Source organism: Asterias rubens, chromosome 11 (genome assembly GCF_902459465.1).
Source record: "Asterias rubens chromosome 11, eAstRub1.3, whole genome shotgun sequence".
NCBI lineage: Eukaryota > Metazoa > Echinodermata > Asteroidea > Forcipulatida > Asteriidae > Asterias > Asterias rubens.
In genome coordinates this window covers 11,625,663-11,643,148 of record NC_047072.1, presented here as the reverse complement: position 1 = coordinate 11,643,148, position 17,486 = coordinate 11,625,663, and the positions used below count along the sequence as shown (strand labels likewise).

The 17,486-nt window shown below is 39.0% G+C and overlaps 1 protein-coding gene across 4 annotated transcripts in view; it reads right to left on the bottom strand.

Moving 5' to 3' along the window:
• The window catches only part of LOC117296999 (telomerase protein component 1-like), a 31,341-nt gene that overhangs the window by 9,933 nt on the left and 3,922 nt on the right, over positions 1 to 17,486 (bottom strand). For 3 of the 4 annotated variants that reach the window (XM_033780111.1, XM_033780110.1, XM_033780112.1), the window contains exons 3-17: positions 16,644 to 16,712; positions 16,116 to 16,222; positions 14,427 to 14,560; positions 13,915 to 14,048; positions 12,023 to 12,079; positions 9,988 to 10,083; positions 8,265 to 8,417; positions 7,284 to 7,420; positions 6,606 to 6,717; positions 5,873 to 5,980; positions 4,685 to 4,858; positions 3,131 to 3,318; positions 2,639 to 2,965; positions 1,321 to 1,438; positions 331 to 459 (exon numbers count right to left, since the gene is read on the bottom strand). In XM_033780111.1, coding sequence (XP_033636002.1) covers positions 331 to 459; positions 1,321 to 1,438; positions 2,639 to 2,965; positions 3,131 to 3,318; positions 4,685 to 4,858; positions 5,873 to 5,980; positions 6,606 to 6,717; positions 7,284 to 7,420; positions 8,265 to 8,417; positions 9,988 to 10,083; positions 12,023 to 12,079; positions 13,915 to 14,048; positions 14,427 to 14,560; positions 16,116 to 16,222; positions 16,644 to 16,712 — 2,043 coding nt within the window. The remainder of the gene's footprint in view (positions 1 to 330; positions 460 to 1,320; positions 1,439 to 2,638; positions 2,966 to 3,130; positions 3,319 to 4,684; positions 4,859 to 5,872; positions 5,981 to 6,605; positions 6,718 to 7,283; positions 7,421 to 8,264; positions 8,418 to 9,987; positions 10,084 to 12,022; positions 12,080 to 13,914; positions 14,049 to 14,426; positions 14,561 to 16,115; positions 16,223 to 16,643; positions 16,713 to 17,486) is intronic. The other variant, XM_033780113.1, reaches the window with a different exon arrangement.

Below are 17,486 nucleotides of genomic sequence, written 5' to 3'. Positions count from 1 at the left end.
AGGGCAGAATGCTATAAAAACCAAGTCTTAAAAGAACCTACTATAATAACAGAGTACTACAGAACCAAGTATTATAAAACCGAGTATTATAAGAACCGGTTAGTACTATATGAACCAAGTATTATAAAACCGAGTATTACAAGAACCGGTTATTATAAGAACTGGGTATTATAAGAACCAAGTATTATAAGACTGAGTATTATAAGAACAGAGTACTATATGAACCAAGTATTATAAAACCGAATATTACAAGAACCGGTTGTTATAAGAACTGGGTATTATAAGAACCAAGTAATATAAGAACCGGGTCTTATAAGAACTGTAATTTACCTTTCTCCAGTATGCTAGAAGCTGAGAGCTGTAGTCAGCTTCAAAGAGCCTATCTAGGACAGGCCACTCTCCTAGGCACCTAGCTAGCTTCTCTTGATCACCAATCTTAACCAACTGGTAAAGGTATTCCTGTTCAAACAAGCAAGAAATCAATCAATTGGGTCAAACTTCTGCAAGTTACAGAACACAATGTGACGTCACATGTAAGGTTTAAAGGCAGTGGACACAATTGCTAATTACTCAAAAATAATTATTAGCAAAAAACCTTACTTGGTAACAAGTAATGGGGAGCCGTTGATAGTATAAAGCATTATGAGAAAGGGCTCCCTCTGAAGTAACGTAGTTTTCGAGAAAGAAGTAATTTTCCACCAAGTTGATTTCAAGACCTTAGAATAAGATTTTGAGGTCTCAAAATCAAACATCTGAAAGCACACAACTTCGTGAGACAAGGGGATTTTTCCTTTCATTATTATCTCGCAACTTTGACGACCAATTAAGCTCAAATTTTCACAGGTTTATTGTTTTATGCATATGTTGAGATTCACCAAAGGAGAAGACTGGTCTTTGACAATTACCAATAGTGTCCAATGTCTTTAAGTGATCTTGACACATCAAACTAATTGTAAAGTGGATGGTAGTGGCCGAGCGGTGTTTCTGATCAGTTTCGTCCTTTGGATAGGACGTAAAGCCCTAGGTCCTGTGTTGTGTAACAAACCAGTGCATTTATCAAAAAGAGAAGGGGTTTGCCCAGGTGTTCCTGGTTTGATTGCGCCACTGCACCTTGTAAACCATTACATGGTGCTAAGTAAAAGGAGTAGATCTCGTAATTCTAAACGTACATGTAGTCCGAAATACCTTGCAGGAAAATCCGGAATGTTTCAGCGCCTTGAGCGTCACTACGTGACAAAAACTTGCGGTATATAAGAAGCCATTATTATATTTCTATTATTATTACTAAAGAAGAAGCTTTAGATTACTTCCAAGACTTACTTCAACCTTCCGGTCCATGTTCTGTTCCATTTCAAAGAAATCAGCTAGCCTTGTATGCCACCATTTCCCCATCTTATTGTCTAAACTGCTCTCCTGACCAGGCTGCAGCCCAAAATACCTGAAGAAAAGAGGATAAATAGAGAACAAACGGTCAACGTGGTCCAGTGGTTAGACAGCAGGACTTGCAATTGATAATAAAAATAAAAATTATAATGATGTGTTCTATAGACGATGTTACCTATGTTTACATTCAAATCGCCCTCTGTTGACAAAACACTGTATAAGTCATGTTTCGCCAGGCAAAAAAGACACGTAGTCATGGTAAGATTGCATACACTTTCTAGCTGGCTGCCAAAACACAAAGGTTTTGCCCGGCGGAATGCGTGCGAATCATGTTATGGTTTCCGAGTGACGTCAGAGGTCACATCATCTATAGCGCCGGTATCCACAAACGTGGTCATGGCGCTTGCTTCAATTAAAAAATTCCCTCTTGGTGTCTATAAAAAAAGATGAGTCTTCAGGATTGTTTTGAAAGTGTTTATTGTCTGGATGGCTCTGATGGAATGTGGCAGACCGTTCCACACCTTCCCTGCAGCTACCTGGAAAGAACGGGATCCCTAAGAATATTTTCGGCTTGTTTCACAGGATGGAACTTCTCAGCAGCAATAACAAGGTTGTGGGTTTGAATCCCCCAAGCTAACAAACGGACAGACAAACGGAAAAAGGACTAAGCGCCTTGATACGCCCCTAAGGGTGTGATAAAGGGCTACATAAATTAGAACCTAGTAATTATTTTTAGTAGAACATTTGAGCAAGGAGAGAGATGGGGTTCTACAAGGATGTCAAAGGTCATACAACAGCTGCTTTACGACTAGTGCTATGTTCGAATCCTCTCACAGGACTTGGGAAGGTACTGAGTATACAGTGCTAACACACATCGGTGTATGGGTAAAAACCAAAATTAACATTCTTTATCCCCGATGCAGATTTAACATCTATTATAGTGCTATGTTCTTTTTTGATCAATCCCGGGCACTCTACAGAACTAAGGGCCATTTCACACGAGGTAACTTACAGGCAACCAGTTCCAGGCAATCTCAAAGAAGAACATCCATTCACAATTTAAACGCCATCAATTTCCTTGTGGATCGTAAGACAATCTCCTAAAAATAACTCATGTACTACCAAAGTGGTCCTGTAGCATGCACTGCAGTTGGTTGCCTCCAAGTTGCCTACAAAAGTTGCCTTGTGCGGCGAGGCCCTGAGAGCAAAGTGTGGTAGGAGGGTTCAAATAAGCGAGTGAACACAGCGATCTTACTTTTGTCGAACGGATTTGCTGAGCGACCGATGGTAGAAATCCAAGCGTCCTTCCCCGCTGTCGCCAAACGGTCTGAGGAACGGGCGTAGCGCTCTGTACACCATTGACCACTTGATCGCCGGTAAGGGGTCGCCTCTGGTCGTCTTCTTGTTCTCGGAGGAAGCGTACCCGGTTTTTAGGATGGCCATGTTGCTTTCATCTCCTAGGATGGAGAGAAGCTCCGTCTCTAGAAGTCCGTTGGATGAGCATTCCAGAAGAGACAGGGTTGCTACGACCAGGTAGCCGCCGTTCTCTTTCTCAAAGCGACCGAGAACCTGGCTTAGTAAGCTGCATACAAACATTTCATAATATTAATAATATAGTAATAATATGTTAACATCTATTACATGTAAATCGAGTGGATTTCAACTATGTAAAATGTATAAAATAAAAAAATAAAAAAAAAGAATCACACAAGAGGACAAAAGAGGGCACAGATGAAACTTTACTCACTTCAATAGTCCATCTGAAAGTGCCGTAATCTTGCTGTTGATTGTACTGAAATCTCCATAGACCCGTAGTTCCTCACATGCAATGGCCAACCACAGAGGATTCTGTGAGGACTCCTTCCCCAGAAGGGTTGCCATCTGCTCCTCATCCAGACGCTTGTTGTAACGACCGAGAACGTCACAAACAATTTCCTTGGGATAAATGAAGTCATTATTAGTACTGTGTTTAAGTGTCTCCTAAGAATATCACCGGGCTACTTAGCATCTTGCCTTGCAAGACACCTCACGCCAAACTGAACACTCGACCATCAGAAGACTCTCATCTCCTCAAATGTGGAAAAACCTCCCAGTATCCATTAGAAATTGTAACTCTGCCAATTTTTAAAAGAAATCTCTAAAAAGGATTCTGTTTTTACGGTATCAAATGTACTATGTTGTAGTACATGCAGTTCCATTGGTTTGCTCATTTGATCTTATCGAAAAGGTGCTTTATAAATGCTCTGTTGTGTGTATGTATGAAGCAAAGAGACGCAATTATAAAAGCATCTTGCTCAAGGACACAAGTTTCATGATGACTTGGACTCTAACCCATACCCCGATGACTTAACCACCAAAACTTGAACTCGTACACTAAAAACCTCTGTGGGAACCATATCTACAGTTATCATGCAAACAACTTTGTCTCAAGAAATGAAAAGAAACAGTCAGACTTCGTGGATGTTCTTTAGCTTTTCTGTGATTTGACACCAGCAACTGGTTCTAGCCGGTCCCAGCTGGTACCAGCCTTTATAATCTGGTTTATTAAAAATGAACTGCCTCTAGCTAACCTCGGTAGTCTAGTTGGTAAGACACTGCTCTAGAATTGCAAGGGTCGTGGGTTCGAATCCCACCCGAGTAACATGCCTGTGATATTTTGTTCAGACTCGGGAAAGTACCGAGTATACAGTGTTAACACACATCGGTGTATGGGTAAAAACCAAAATTAATATTTATTAAAAACATTCAAACTTTGCAGCCAAAGGCTGAATTGAGTTTAAAATACAGAGAAATTTTCAAAATAGATTCAGTACAACTTACAGAAACACATTCAGAAATACAATTCTGTTTTTATAAATTTAAAAGTAAATTAGCTTGTGCCAGTGACTATTAAAGAATTTTTCTAGTGAAGTGAAGGTACCAGGGTGGAGTATTTATCTGTTGAGTGGCCTGGCAGAGTGGATAAGAGTGGTAAAACCATAGAGTTATATATAAGAACTAGAGGGCGCACTGGCCTATATACGCGCCCCTGCATGCGCGCAGGCGGCCATTTTCTAAGTTGACAAAACAGCCATCTCACAGCACGTATTTGTGCGGCCATTTTGTAAGTTGAACAAACATCATCGTGTGAGCGTTAGATAAAAAAAACCTCAAACATGTATTTCATAATCACCGCGCGTACAGAATGGCCACTTGTCATCTTGAGGTCCTGTCGGGTTTATGCAAGCAGCATCCCCAGTGCGTCCTCTAGTTCTAATATATAACTCTATGGGTAAAACACAAATTAATCTCTGCAACAAACCTTTCTGGAGTCCATGTCCAGCGGAGTGACAATCTCCTCTTCTGGTTTAAGATTGCGATCTTTCAACAGCCGATGTGGAGGTGTTTCGTCGATCATAGAGAAGATGCAGCGAACTTGGGGAGCCAACTTCCTCGGGAGCCAGCTCAGGATGGATGTTGTCTTTTCCTCATTCAGCTAAAACATTACAGAGTATTACAGTACCAAAGCCAAGATATTCAATTTATTTTAAGGAGACTGGATGAGAAGTTGTAGATTCGCAGATAGAATGTAAAAGAGCCGAAGTTGAGAACATTGTAATTACAAATCTACACTTTAAAGTCTATTCTTTGACCTAAACTACTTTCTCAAAACTTTGTACATTGCCGAACAAGATGATGGTAGAACATCATAAGAAAATTTGACGATAACCACACAAACAAATGCACACATTTCATATTTAACAAGGATGTTTTGATACACTGATTTAGCACGCAGGGCTACTTGGAGACTATTTTGACTGGTCTTTGGTAGTCTGTGCGACTTGTAAAATTTACTGCTCAACTAGTCCCGCCTCAAATAGTTGTGACTTCCGACACTAGTCGCAACTAATCTTTCTGTTTGCCGTAGGTGCAATATACTAACACTCATGCTGAACAAATTAAAGGTTTTTGTCACTGATGTTTGATTGTGTTTTGTAAGTAAATTATGTTGCAGTGAATAGTCATGAGCGACACAATTGGTTCTACAACAAAGCAGGTAGTCTCAACTATTTTTGTAGTATTCATGGCAGCACGATTAACCGAGTGGCTGAAAAACGGTAGTCTCGACTTGACCAAGCAATCACTAGTCGCGACTTTGACACTAGTCGCCAAGGCTTAGTCCTTGGGTGTTTTTACCAGCACTTGGCAACTGGGCCCAATTTCATAGACCTGCTAAGCAAAAAAATTTGCTTAGCATGAAATTTCTCCCTTGATAAAAACAGGATTAGCAACCAATTTTCCACGTGATTTTTTAGGATAAGCAAACAACAGCTAAATACCAGTAACAAGCAACATTAAACAAATGGAAAATTTGTTGGTAATCCCATTTTTATCAAGGATGAAATTTCATGCTAAGTAAATTTGTGTGCTTAGCAGCTCTATGAAACTGGGCCCTGGTGGGCCACTGAGGGGTAAAACACTAGATAAGAAAAGTTGGAATACAACTTACCTGATTGAGTGCATCGATGAAGATAATGACTGGGGTAGAATTGGGATTGGATAAAGTACTACCCACAAGCTGGGCTGTAGTCTCGTAGTCTTTGGGCATGTTGGAATCCTAGAACACATACAGAGAAATAAACATAATGTAATGTAAACTGTTCAATGGCACGAACCAATCAGCTCAACTATTGTTACCGTTAGTTAACTTTTGGCTTGACTGCCTGATGTTTTACTGTTAACGGGACACGTTGCCTTGGATTAGGCGAGTTGGTCTATGAAAAGCATTTGTTAACTGTTTGTTATGAAATGCATATGGTTAGAAAGATGATTTGAAAAAGTAAAATATAACAATCCACACTTATATGTCGTGAAGTAACACAGCAGTCTAATTTGTGGAGTCAAACAGACTCCACAATGTGGCAGACCGCCTGACGTTTCGACCCTAGCAGAGTCTTTCTCGAAGGCTAAATGACAAACAACAAACATGTTTGTTGTTTTGTTGTTCTGTTTTGTTGTGTTGTCATTTAGCCTTCGAGATAGACTCTGCTAGGGTCGAAACGTCAGGCCATTAACTATTTTTTGTATTTATACCATCGGTCCATTTGGTTGGTAAGTTGTTTGCAACAGCTAACTTTATTTTCTAAGTTTTGTTGTTGTGTCGAAACTCGGAAAATCTTTAATGCAGCTTTCCCAAAATGAGAATTCAGAGGTAAGCAGAGCCATGAAATTGTTGAACTAACTTTGCAGACTTTCATTTCCTTCAGCAATCTTTTTAGCATTTTCTCCACATCTGTTGAGCCAGGAATTGCGCCAACAAAATGATAGAAGACGTGCCAATCTTTATCTCCTCCACTGCAAGTCAAACATATCAAAGTTAAAATGCATCACAGGCAACAGAAACAAGTGAAATTGGAAAGAGGGTCTCATGGCTGAGTGGTTAAGAGCATCAAATTCAAGCTCTGGCGGTTAAGTCACCGGGGTGTGGGTTCGAATCCTGGTCATGACTCTTATGTCCTTGAGCAAGATACTTTACTACAATAGCTTCTCTTCACCCAGGGGTATAAATGAGTTGTGTAGTTTTTGAGAAATGAGTAAAATAAGTCACAATTAATTTTCGTCTCAGGAAGCCCAAAATTATTTTAGCATGTAAAATTCCATTAACCAGTTATGATATTATACCAAAACCATACAAAACCATAGCATAACTGGTTAATACGCTTTTACATGCTAAAACTGAGACGAAAGTTATTTGTTTTACTCATTTCTCAAAAACTACAGCACCTCAGTAAGTAAAATTTCAAGGGAAGCTTTCTACAATCATAATCTTCAAACTGTGTAAGTTTAATGTAAATCTGTGGACCTTGTGTTTTGTTTTAGGAAAAAGTACATAGACCTTTTAAGTAAGACTTCCTCCTCACCCTGGTATCTGTCCATTAGCTGCTCTACTGACTGCAATATCAGAAACCTTAGCCATGATGGACGACTTGCCTGACCCAGGTCCACCGAGGAGCAGCAAGGGTACACCTGTGCTTACACCAGTCAAGAAATCCTCCATCTAACAGCGGGAGACAATAACAACATCATAAGAAAGAGAACAACATAGAACTGTAATAAACACATTAACAAAAATAAGTCCCCTCCACCCTCTCAACAGTTTGTCATAACATCGTAAGGTAAAACATTTTACCAATACAACTAATTAAGAAATAATTCTATGACATGTTTCCTAAGTGTTGTTTGAAAATGAAAGATGTCCATGAATTCATGGCTGAATACACATCAACAAAAATAAGTCCCCCCCCACCCTCAACAGTTTGTCATAACATCGTAAGGTAAAACATTTTACCAATACAACTAATTAAGAAATAATTCTATGACATGTTTCCTAAGTGTTGTTTGAAAAATGAAAGATGTCCATGAATTCATGGCTGAATGAGCTCAAATGGAAGACAAAAACTAGCCTTCTCAAAAGTCACAAAGGTTTATCAAATCTGCATGCCGGTAACGCGTGTATCCACCACGCCTGTTAACTGAACTCAAGCGTTTCTGTTCATCAGAGTGCTGTGGGTTCGAATCCTAAGTGTGACAATTGTGTCTCTGAGCAAGACACTAAATTATAAGCTTCTCTCCACCCAGGGGTAAATGGGTACCTTGTAATTGATTAAGCTTTAGTGCGCAACATGTTTGGCAGCACAGGCTATATACTCCCCAGGGAGCTGAGGTGGTTTATGGAATGAATTAAGGCCCATCAGTGACCAGGGGTAATAATATTGGAAGCGCTTTGAGATGCCCTTGGGGTGTATAAAGCGCAATGTAAAAACCGATTATTATTATCAGCAATGCACATTACAGTGTATTTTTATGACTGTGAGCCTTTTTTTCTGAGCTCCCGATTTTACCCGTTGTAGGACGTCATTCCTGCCGATGACACTGACGCTGCGGCTTTTCATGAAGCTATCGTGGGCCTCACGTTGTAGCTCATACGGATCCAGTTTGATATTGGCATCTAGTGGGTACTGCTCAGCAATCCTGGTCTTGAAAAACTCAAAGATCTGTAAAACAAGTTTGGGTCAATTTATTTAGAGGAAGGTTGTTAATCACTCTTAAAAGGGCAAACAAATCTTACTGGGTTAAGAAGAACGCCAGCTTTCGATAGTACAAGGGTTCTGGTAGTTAAGTCATCGGAGTAGGGGTTCGAATCCAGGTAGTGACACTTGTGTCCTTAAAGGATTTGGGTACTTTTTCAAAATGTCTACAGATTTACATTAAACTTACAGGGTTTGAAGATGATAGTGGAAAGCTTCCCTTCAAATATTACTAACTGAGGTTCTGTAGTTTTTGAGAAATGAGAAAAACAAGTCACAAAACAATTTTCGTCTCAGTGAGACGAAATTTTGTTTAGCATGTAAAATCCCATTAAAAGGTATTATACAGTACCATAATCAAGGCATAACTGGTTAATACGTTTTCACATGCTAAAACTGAGACAAAAATAATTGTTGTGACATCGTTTCACTCATTTCTCAAAACCTACAGCACCTCAAAGTAGTATTTTAAGGGAAGCTTTCTACAATTATTATCTTCAAACTCTGCAAGTTTAATGTAAATATGTGGACATTGTGTTTTGTATTAGAAAAAAGTATATAGACCCTTTAAAATTAATTGCAAGAAAATCTTACTGGGATTAAAGTATAGACCTTTCTTTTATTAATAAACAAAACGCCTTGGTTGGCATGGTCGGCCGAATGTTAGTAAAACACTCAATCATACGAACAGATATTTATACCCAAATTCAACATTTTCTGCAAACTTTCAATTAAATCTAATACCTCTCATAATTAGTCGATTTGTTTACAACAAAATCAACACAATGTTTGAATATTTGTGTACGTTGTTACAAACAGTAGCAATCTGTTTTTTGATTTGCATTTATGGCTTTCCATAATTTTCCAACCTGGGGTGGCAAAACCTCATGTATGAAATTGCCAAAAAAAAAAGGCTTATAGCAGCTTTCGATAGAACAAGTATAGTATTTTGAGAATCATTACACTAGCTTCTTATATTTTAAGATGTTTTGCGTAAAGCTTATAATAAAAGCGCAATGCGCAGGATGTGATATGGGCTGGCATATCAATTATTTGTATCACACTCCTTGTTGCTATGGATCGACCAATCACAATCAAGGATTCCAGCCTGTTTGAAGATAATTATTATTATGACACATTGGAGTAAGGCTGAAAATACAAATAACTTTGTTTTTACTTCCTTTTCGACTTTGAAACACAAGGCCTGTGAGTGGACCCTCAAAAAAAGAGCTGAAACACTACATAATGTAAGAATGCTCAGGTAATGTCAAGTGAGCGTGCCTCACGCATTTACGCTAACCGATCTAGCACCCCTTTAATCCAGTAACTAGGCTTATCTCACATTATTGTAGTCGTGCATTATTGCAGCCAAGCTTATATAAGGCATGCCAAGCTTCTATAATGAGAAACAAGTATATAATATAAAAAAAAAAAAAAAAAAAAAAAAAAAAAAAAACGGATGAAAAAATTGGCCTGATCAATAAAAAAAGTAGATATCCGCTTTAAAGCGGAGATTTCACAGGCCTGTAACACGTACCACTTTTTTGAATTGGTCTAGACCCTCCATCTGCACTTTGCCTGTATCCACGCTGATGCCACCAAATGAACATTTGTAGGTAAAGACACGATTGTCCTATCAAGGAAAAAATTGAAAACAATGAAGTCAGAACAAACATGATATTTCAAACGTGAAAAGAATTATTAATTTTGGTTTTTACCCATACACCGATGTGTGTTAGCACTGTATACTCAGTACTTTCCCGAGTCCTGTGAAAAAATATCACAGGCATGTTACTCGGGTGGGATTCGAACCCACGACCCTTGCAATTCTAGAGCAGTGTCTTACAAAAGTGCCGGGCAACCTCGGTAGTCTAGTTTGTAAGACACTGCTCTAGAATTGCAAGGGTCGTGGGTTCGAATCCCACCCGAGTAACATGCCTGTGATATTTTTTCACAGGACTCGGGAAAGTACTGAGTATACAGTGCTAACACACATCGGTGTATGGGTAAAAACCAAAATTAATATTCTTTATCCCCGATGCAAATTTAACATCTATTATATCGTTGCGGTACCCGCTGCCAAAACATAGGATTCGAACTGCATCTAGCTGCCGGGCAACCTCGGTAGTCTAGTTTGTAAGACACTGCTCTAGAATTGCAAGGGTCGTGGGTTCGAATCCCACCCGAGTAACATGCCTGTGATATTTTTTTCACAGAACTCGGGAAAGTACTGAGTATACAGTGCTAACACACATCGGTGTATGGGTAAAAACCAAAATTAATATTCTTTATCCCCGATGCAAATTTAACATCTATTATGTGAAAAGAATTGTTTACATTTTGCTGAGAATAATTTCTGACAGGCCTGTATGCTTCATTTTGAAAGGGCAAGGGTCCATGCATTCGCCTTGGTAGAGAGCACCCTATGAGGAAATTGTACTTTTCTACTGGAATGTTTCAGGGGCACAAAGGCAATGACCAGGAGACATGGAGGCAATCGCCTCCGTTGCCTCCGTGAAGTATCAGGTCTGGACTGACCTTTTTTAAAGGTATCCTATTGACATTATGTCACACATGTGCGTATGCGTTCGCTACTACATGCTCCTAAGCTAGGTAACATTCATGTGTAATTCCCACCCCCCCCCCCAACAAACTCTTCTCAAATAAATCATAGAAGAAAACAAAATTTGACAAGGGTTGGAATTGGATCTGCCACCTCCTGATAACGTGCCGGAGCCCTACCACTGAGACATTTATCCCAAAATGTTGGCGGTCTCCCTATTTTGTCAACAGAGAGCTTTCATTTTTCAACGCTGATAGTTCTGCGAGAGTGTTTTGAGCCAAAATTTGTCGTTTTCAGCACAATGCAGATTCAACCCAAGTACTGTCGTAGGAATTGAGGGGCGAACGTCCTCAAAGCCGACGCAAGCACAGATGACCCAAATGTCATCATTTACCGTCGCAGAATCATCTGTCGTCAAAAATGAAAGCTCCCTATTATCTTTGTTCGGGAGGTGCCAGTCAGAAGAAAGCTAGTTCAATGCAGTTCTAATCTTAATGCAACATAAATACCCCCCCCCTCCATAAGTTGTCTGATAAGTGTAATCAGTCAATGTTTATAATACAAAAATATTTCGATCCCCTCTCTGTCACTCTAAACCAACCATGGCAGGTAGGTTGGCGTAGTGGTATCTTGCCTTGCCTTTCACCTCTAAGACCCCGTTTTCGAATCACGCTGAGGGCACAATGTGAGTTGGGTTTTCAGTCCCTACCTGATTGCTTACGTTTCCCCCTGGAATACTTCCCCTGGGTTTCATCCTACATCTTTTGTCACAAACTGTTAGCCAATGAAAAAGTTGTGAACTTCAAAATAGTGACACAACAGAGTAGAGTCTCTGTGGTGTAAAATGTAACCACTTAGAGAAACAAGTGAAGAAGACAAATTGACTGACGTGTTGGGTAAAGAAGAACATTGGACATGTAAAGAGGGGAGTGTGGGGGGGGGGGCGAGATGAGAGACATTTTAGTTTGATTACGGAGAGACAGAGATGGACCGAGAGACAAATAAGTACCATTGACGCCAAAGAGGAGTCTGTGTAAAGTAGAGATGAGGGTGAAGAACCATTGATCTGTGACAAACAAAGAGGATTAAGAAAAGAGTGAGTGCATTGAGGGAATCAATCTAAGGGTCGTGTCTGAAACGGCGACTTCGGCTACAACTACGGCTAGATCACGCGCGTCTGCCTATTTTTTAACAATGGCAGATGCGCTGGCACTTGCGCTGGTCTAGCCGTAGCTGTAGTCGAAGATGACGCTTCATACAGTGTACCATAAACTTCACACTGACAGCCTGTACAATTAATACAATACATTGCACATCAGAAGAAAATCATCACACTCATGTTATTAAAGGTACTAGACACCTTGGTCATTGTCAAAGACCAGTCTTCTCACTTGGTTTATCTCAACATACGCATAAAATAACAAACCTGTGAAAATTTGAACTCAATTGGTCATCGAAGTTGCGAGAGAATAACAAAAGAAAAAAACACCCTTGTCGGACAACCTTGTGTGCTTTCAGCTGCTTGATTTTGAGACCTCAGCTGAGGTCTCGAATTCAATTCAAAATATTTTAGTGAGAAATTACTTCTTTCTCAAAAACTGCGGTACTTCAGAGGGAACCGTTTCCCACAATGTTTCATACTATGAACAGCTCCCCATTGCTTGTTACCGAGTAAGTTATTATGCAAACAATTATTTTGAGTAGTTACCAATAGTGTCCAGTGCCTTTAGAGGGTATGGGTACTTTTTGTAGGACAAAAACCAAAATGTCGACAGATTTACTAAACTTACACCGTTTGAAGACAATGATAGTAAAAAGCTTCCCTGAAAATATTACTTGCTGAGGTGCTGTAGTTGTAGAAATTAGTAAAACAATGTCATGAAAATAATTTTTGTCTCAGTGATCATAGGACAAAAATTATTTTAACATGTAAAAACGTTTTTGCATGACATTGTTTTACTTATTTCGCAAAAAACTACAGCACCTCAACAACTAATATTTCAGGTACACTTTCTACTATCAGTATCTTCAAATGATGTAAGTATAATGAAAATCTGTGGACATTGCGTTTTGTGTTACAAAAACCACCCAAATCCTTTAAATGATTGTCAGGTTCCCAGACTCCATTTTGCAAATAAACATGAAGAGAGCAGTTATACCACCACCACCAGACTGTTCTTTTATGATTAGAATATCATATCAGCCGGTTTCTGCTCGACATATCAATCAGGGTGCTCTGACGGTTATCTGGATTTATTTGTTTCAGAAAAAACACAGTCATCTATGGACCATCTCCAGTCAGAGCATACTGATCTAAATGTCAAGAAAAAACCAGCTCTTCTCAGAGCCACCACAACTCAAAAAAGAGATTTTTATAAGGTGTCACCACAAACCTAACTTACTTAGTATTTTTCACTTCGCATAGCCTAAAAGTGTTATCCAAAAAAAGAATTTAAAAAAAAACTGTGGCATGTCGTGGCCGAGCTGTTAAGAGCACTGAATTAAAACTCTGGTGCTTCTGACTAACAGTGTGTGGGTGTCCAAGTTGTGACACCTGTGTCCTTAAGTAAGCAATTAACCATGATGTTTGTCCTTCGCATGGGACATACATGTAGGGTCATTGGTCCTGTGTGTTGTGTAACGCACGTTAAAGAACCCAGTGCACTTGGGGGTCGCCCCAGTGTTCCTTGTTTGATTGGTAGCATATTGTGCCACAGCACCTTGTAAACCACTACATGGATCAGGTCTCACAATTCAAACATAGTCCCACATCCCTTGCAGGAAATACTATATCCATGTACGTGTAGGTTGCAGCGCCAGGAGCATCACAGATGGACGGATATATATGCGAGCTCTCTAAGAAGCCACTATTAATTAATATTAATTAATTAATAAACTTACGGGGAAGCGTTCTGACAGCATGCCTTTCAGCATCTTGAGCTTGTGAGGAGCGACCGGGTTGGAGTCCACAAAATCATTGTGATATTTCACAGGAACGGAGTCCAGAAATGAGGCATCTCTAATTGCAAATATTGCTGTAATGAAACATGAAGAAAATATTTCAGAACTGTTATAATTTTTTTTAATTCATGAATTTGTTAAGTATCGATTACTTGTACTTGTTCTTACAAAAGAGGACCAGTTAGGCAGCAAATGTTATTAAATGTACAGACCTAATACTTCACAGAATTCTGCGCTTACCAAAGCATATTTCACGGGTTAGCGGGGAAATTTGGCTTGTGCGCATGCAGGCGTACTCTGTTATTAGGCACTATGGGCTTACACAGTGAGCGCAGAAATTCGGCGCTTGCAAGTAAGTGGAGAATGACGATCGTAAGCGCAGAATTCGGCGGTAAGCAGTGCCATGAAATTGGGCCCTGGAATCTTCCAAAGAGAGAAATCCCCAAACTCACAATTGTAGTTGTCTTTTCGGTAGGAGCCGTGCATTATTTCCATCTCAGTCACTGAAAGTCCATTGATCCAACGGTACTCTTGGTGTAGATTCTCTGGTACCTCCATACTGCCTGGTACCCATCCACATCGCTCACTGCATAGACAGACATTGACAAATGTGTTAAGTGTAAATACGTTAAAGAGAAACGTTGCCTTGGATTGGGCGAGCGATCGAGAGAGTTGGTCTATGAAAAACATTTGAAACAATATGCATTGTTATTAAATGCATGGTTAGAAAGATAATTACAAAGTAGAATATAACGATCCACACAAGAATATTTATGCCTAGAAATTGCAGGGTTTTCCTTGTACATCGAGAACTAACACAGCACGCCATTTTGTGGAGTCAAGTTTTTTTTACTCCATAAAATGTTCGACCGTGTTAGTTCAGAAAGTAAAAGAAAAACCACACAATTTCGAGGCATGCTTGTGTGGATCATTACATGTGTATTCTACTTTTAAAACACTTTTCTAACCATAATGATTTAAAAACATACGGTTTCAAACACTTCTCATGGACCAACCTGACCGATCCAAGGCAATGTGTACTTTATAAGTATATTCAAAGGAACACGTAACCTTCTAAATGGTGTCGAAACAGCACAATATTAAAATACTGATACAATCAATTTAAAATTGAAGAAAGTTTATCCATGAAAAATACTGTTATAAAAAGTGCTCACTTGCACCTATTAATACAAATAAGAATCACAAAAGTTTAGCTAAAAACAGGAATTGTAGACTTCATCTATCATATAGGATTGAGGCATTGCATGGTGAGGTATTAATATATATTTGGTTTGCGATAACACCATGTGTGTCTACATGTACTTGCCAGGTAGAGTTTGTTCTTAGAGAACTGTCTCGCTTTATTCTACTACCGAGGAGTAGATGTTCGAGGGTTCGGGAGACTTCTCCGTTCTGAAAAGAACTGTCATGCTTTTTTAACTATTACATGTACCCGAGCGGATGGTATAGAAAATAGGCTGGGACTACTACTTTAGCTTATACATGTACATGTAGGATCAGGATTAACTGTACCACCGTGGAGTCAGTTCTTAAAGGCAGTGGACACAACTGGTAATTACTCAAAATAATTATTAGCATAAAACCTTACTTGGTGACGAGTTATGGGGAGAGGTTGGTAGTATTAAACATTGTGAGAAACTGCTCCCTCTGAAGTGCCATAGTTTTCGAGAAAGAAGTGATTTTCCGCGAATTTAATTTCAAGACCTCAGGTTTCGAAATCAACTATCTAAAGGCACACAACTTCGTGTGACAAGGGTGTTTTTTTCGCAAGTTCGATGACCGATTGAGCTCAAATTTTCACAGGTTTGTTATTTTATGCATGTTGAGATACACCAACTGTGAAGGCTAGTCTTTGACAATTACCAACACTGACCAATAGTGTCCACTGCCTGGTCTCAACGTTTTGACTAGCTTGCTTGCTCTAGTCATCGTCAGTATCTGTCAGTTTTGCACCTTGGTACAACTAGCGTAGACTTGGAACCGTTTCCGAGTATTCTGGTGAGTTAAAAGCACAGATTTCCACAGTGGGCAGAGCTATGCAAATAGCTACGTTTGAAGAAAACAAAGATTGTTGTTGTTTTATTTTTGCGTCAAAGTAAGATAAATATTAGTAGACTCACCTGGTCATATTGAGGAAGAAGGGCATAATGTTATCACTGTAGCATCGGTCTATCTCGCCAAGACACAGGCGTAGAGTGTCTTCGGAAGTGGTGTCTTTAGGTACACCCTAGTCCAGGAAACCAATGACAAAAAAGTGTCCATCAAATCAGTATTAGTTGATTAAACGCACCATAAACTATTGGTAATTACTCAAAATAATTTGTTGCATGCCAAATTATTTGCAGACAGAGACATGCATAACATTAAACACATGCATAGAATTTCTTCAGAAGTGGTGTCTTTACACCCTAAACCAGGAAAAAAAAAAAAAAAATGTTTCATATCAAACCATTATTAATTATATACTTCTACACCCAAAGGATGGTTTTTATTTTCCTGTTTTTATGAATCTGATGTAATAAAATAAAAAAATAAAAAAATAAAAAATTCCCTTCTTTTTTGGGATGGGGAGGTAACAAAAAACACTGAATTTTTTAATAAAAGCGGAGAAATCGCAACCTGATAAACCTTACAGAATGATAACTTACCCATCTTAGATCTACATCCACCAGGTAGAGCCTTCTCTTCTCACACCACGCTCGCAGATCAGGAAACACCTGCACAAGTTTAAAACAAATAAAAAGCTAACTTCGGGACTGATAACACAACAAATTAGTCTAAACCCAAAGCAATAATGTCAAGGTCATCATTTCTGCTGCAATGATAGTCCTTGCAGAGTTACATGTAGTATCATTTAGTATGGAAAATGAGGAGAAAACATGTTATTGCATATTGTGTATGGTTCACATAACTACATGTACTAGAGACATCTCAAAATAGAGACTGTTTTCAGAGGAATATCAATTCCTACATATTATGTGTACTAGGCCTATACATGTACCTTCAGCTACATGTACCCTGAGATATTTTCATCTTTGTTTTCGTTTTCCTTACCAAGAGTGGCTTAAAAAACTATTTATAAAAAACCTCAAACACTGCTTATAAATCAGGGCAACCCTCTATAGCATAAAATAAAAAGTTATAATATCACCGATGAAATTTCTTCCTTGATAATTTCCACGTGATTTTCAGGATTTGCAAACGACAGATAAATAGTGTAACAAACAATATGCAACAAATGAAAATTTGGTTGGTAATCCAGTTTTTATCAAGGAAGAAATTTCATGCTACATGTAAGCAAAAAGTTGTGCTTCAAAGCAGCTCTATGAAATTGGGCCCCAGTGTTAAGAAACATTATAACGATGTAAATAAAATTACTTTGAGAGTAATAAAACAACAATTCAGAGTTGTTTTTGAATTAAATATATATAATTATTTTAATATTTGGATTTATAGGCCCTTAGAAGCATGGGGGATCCCGCTATCCATAC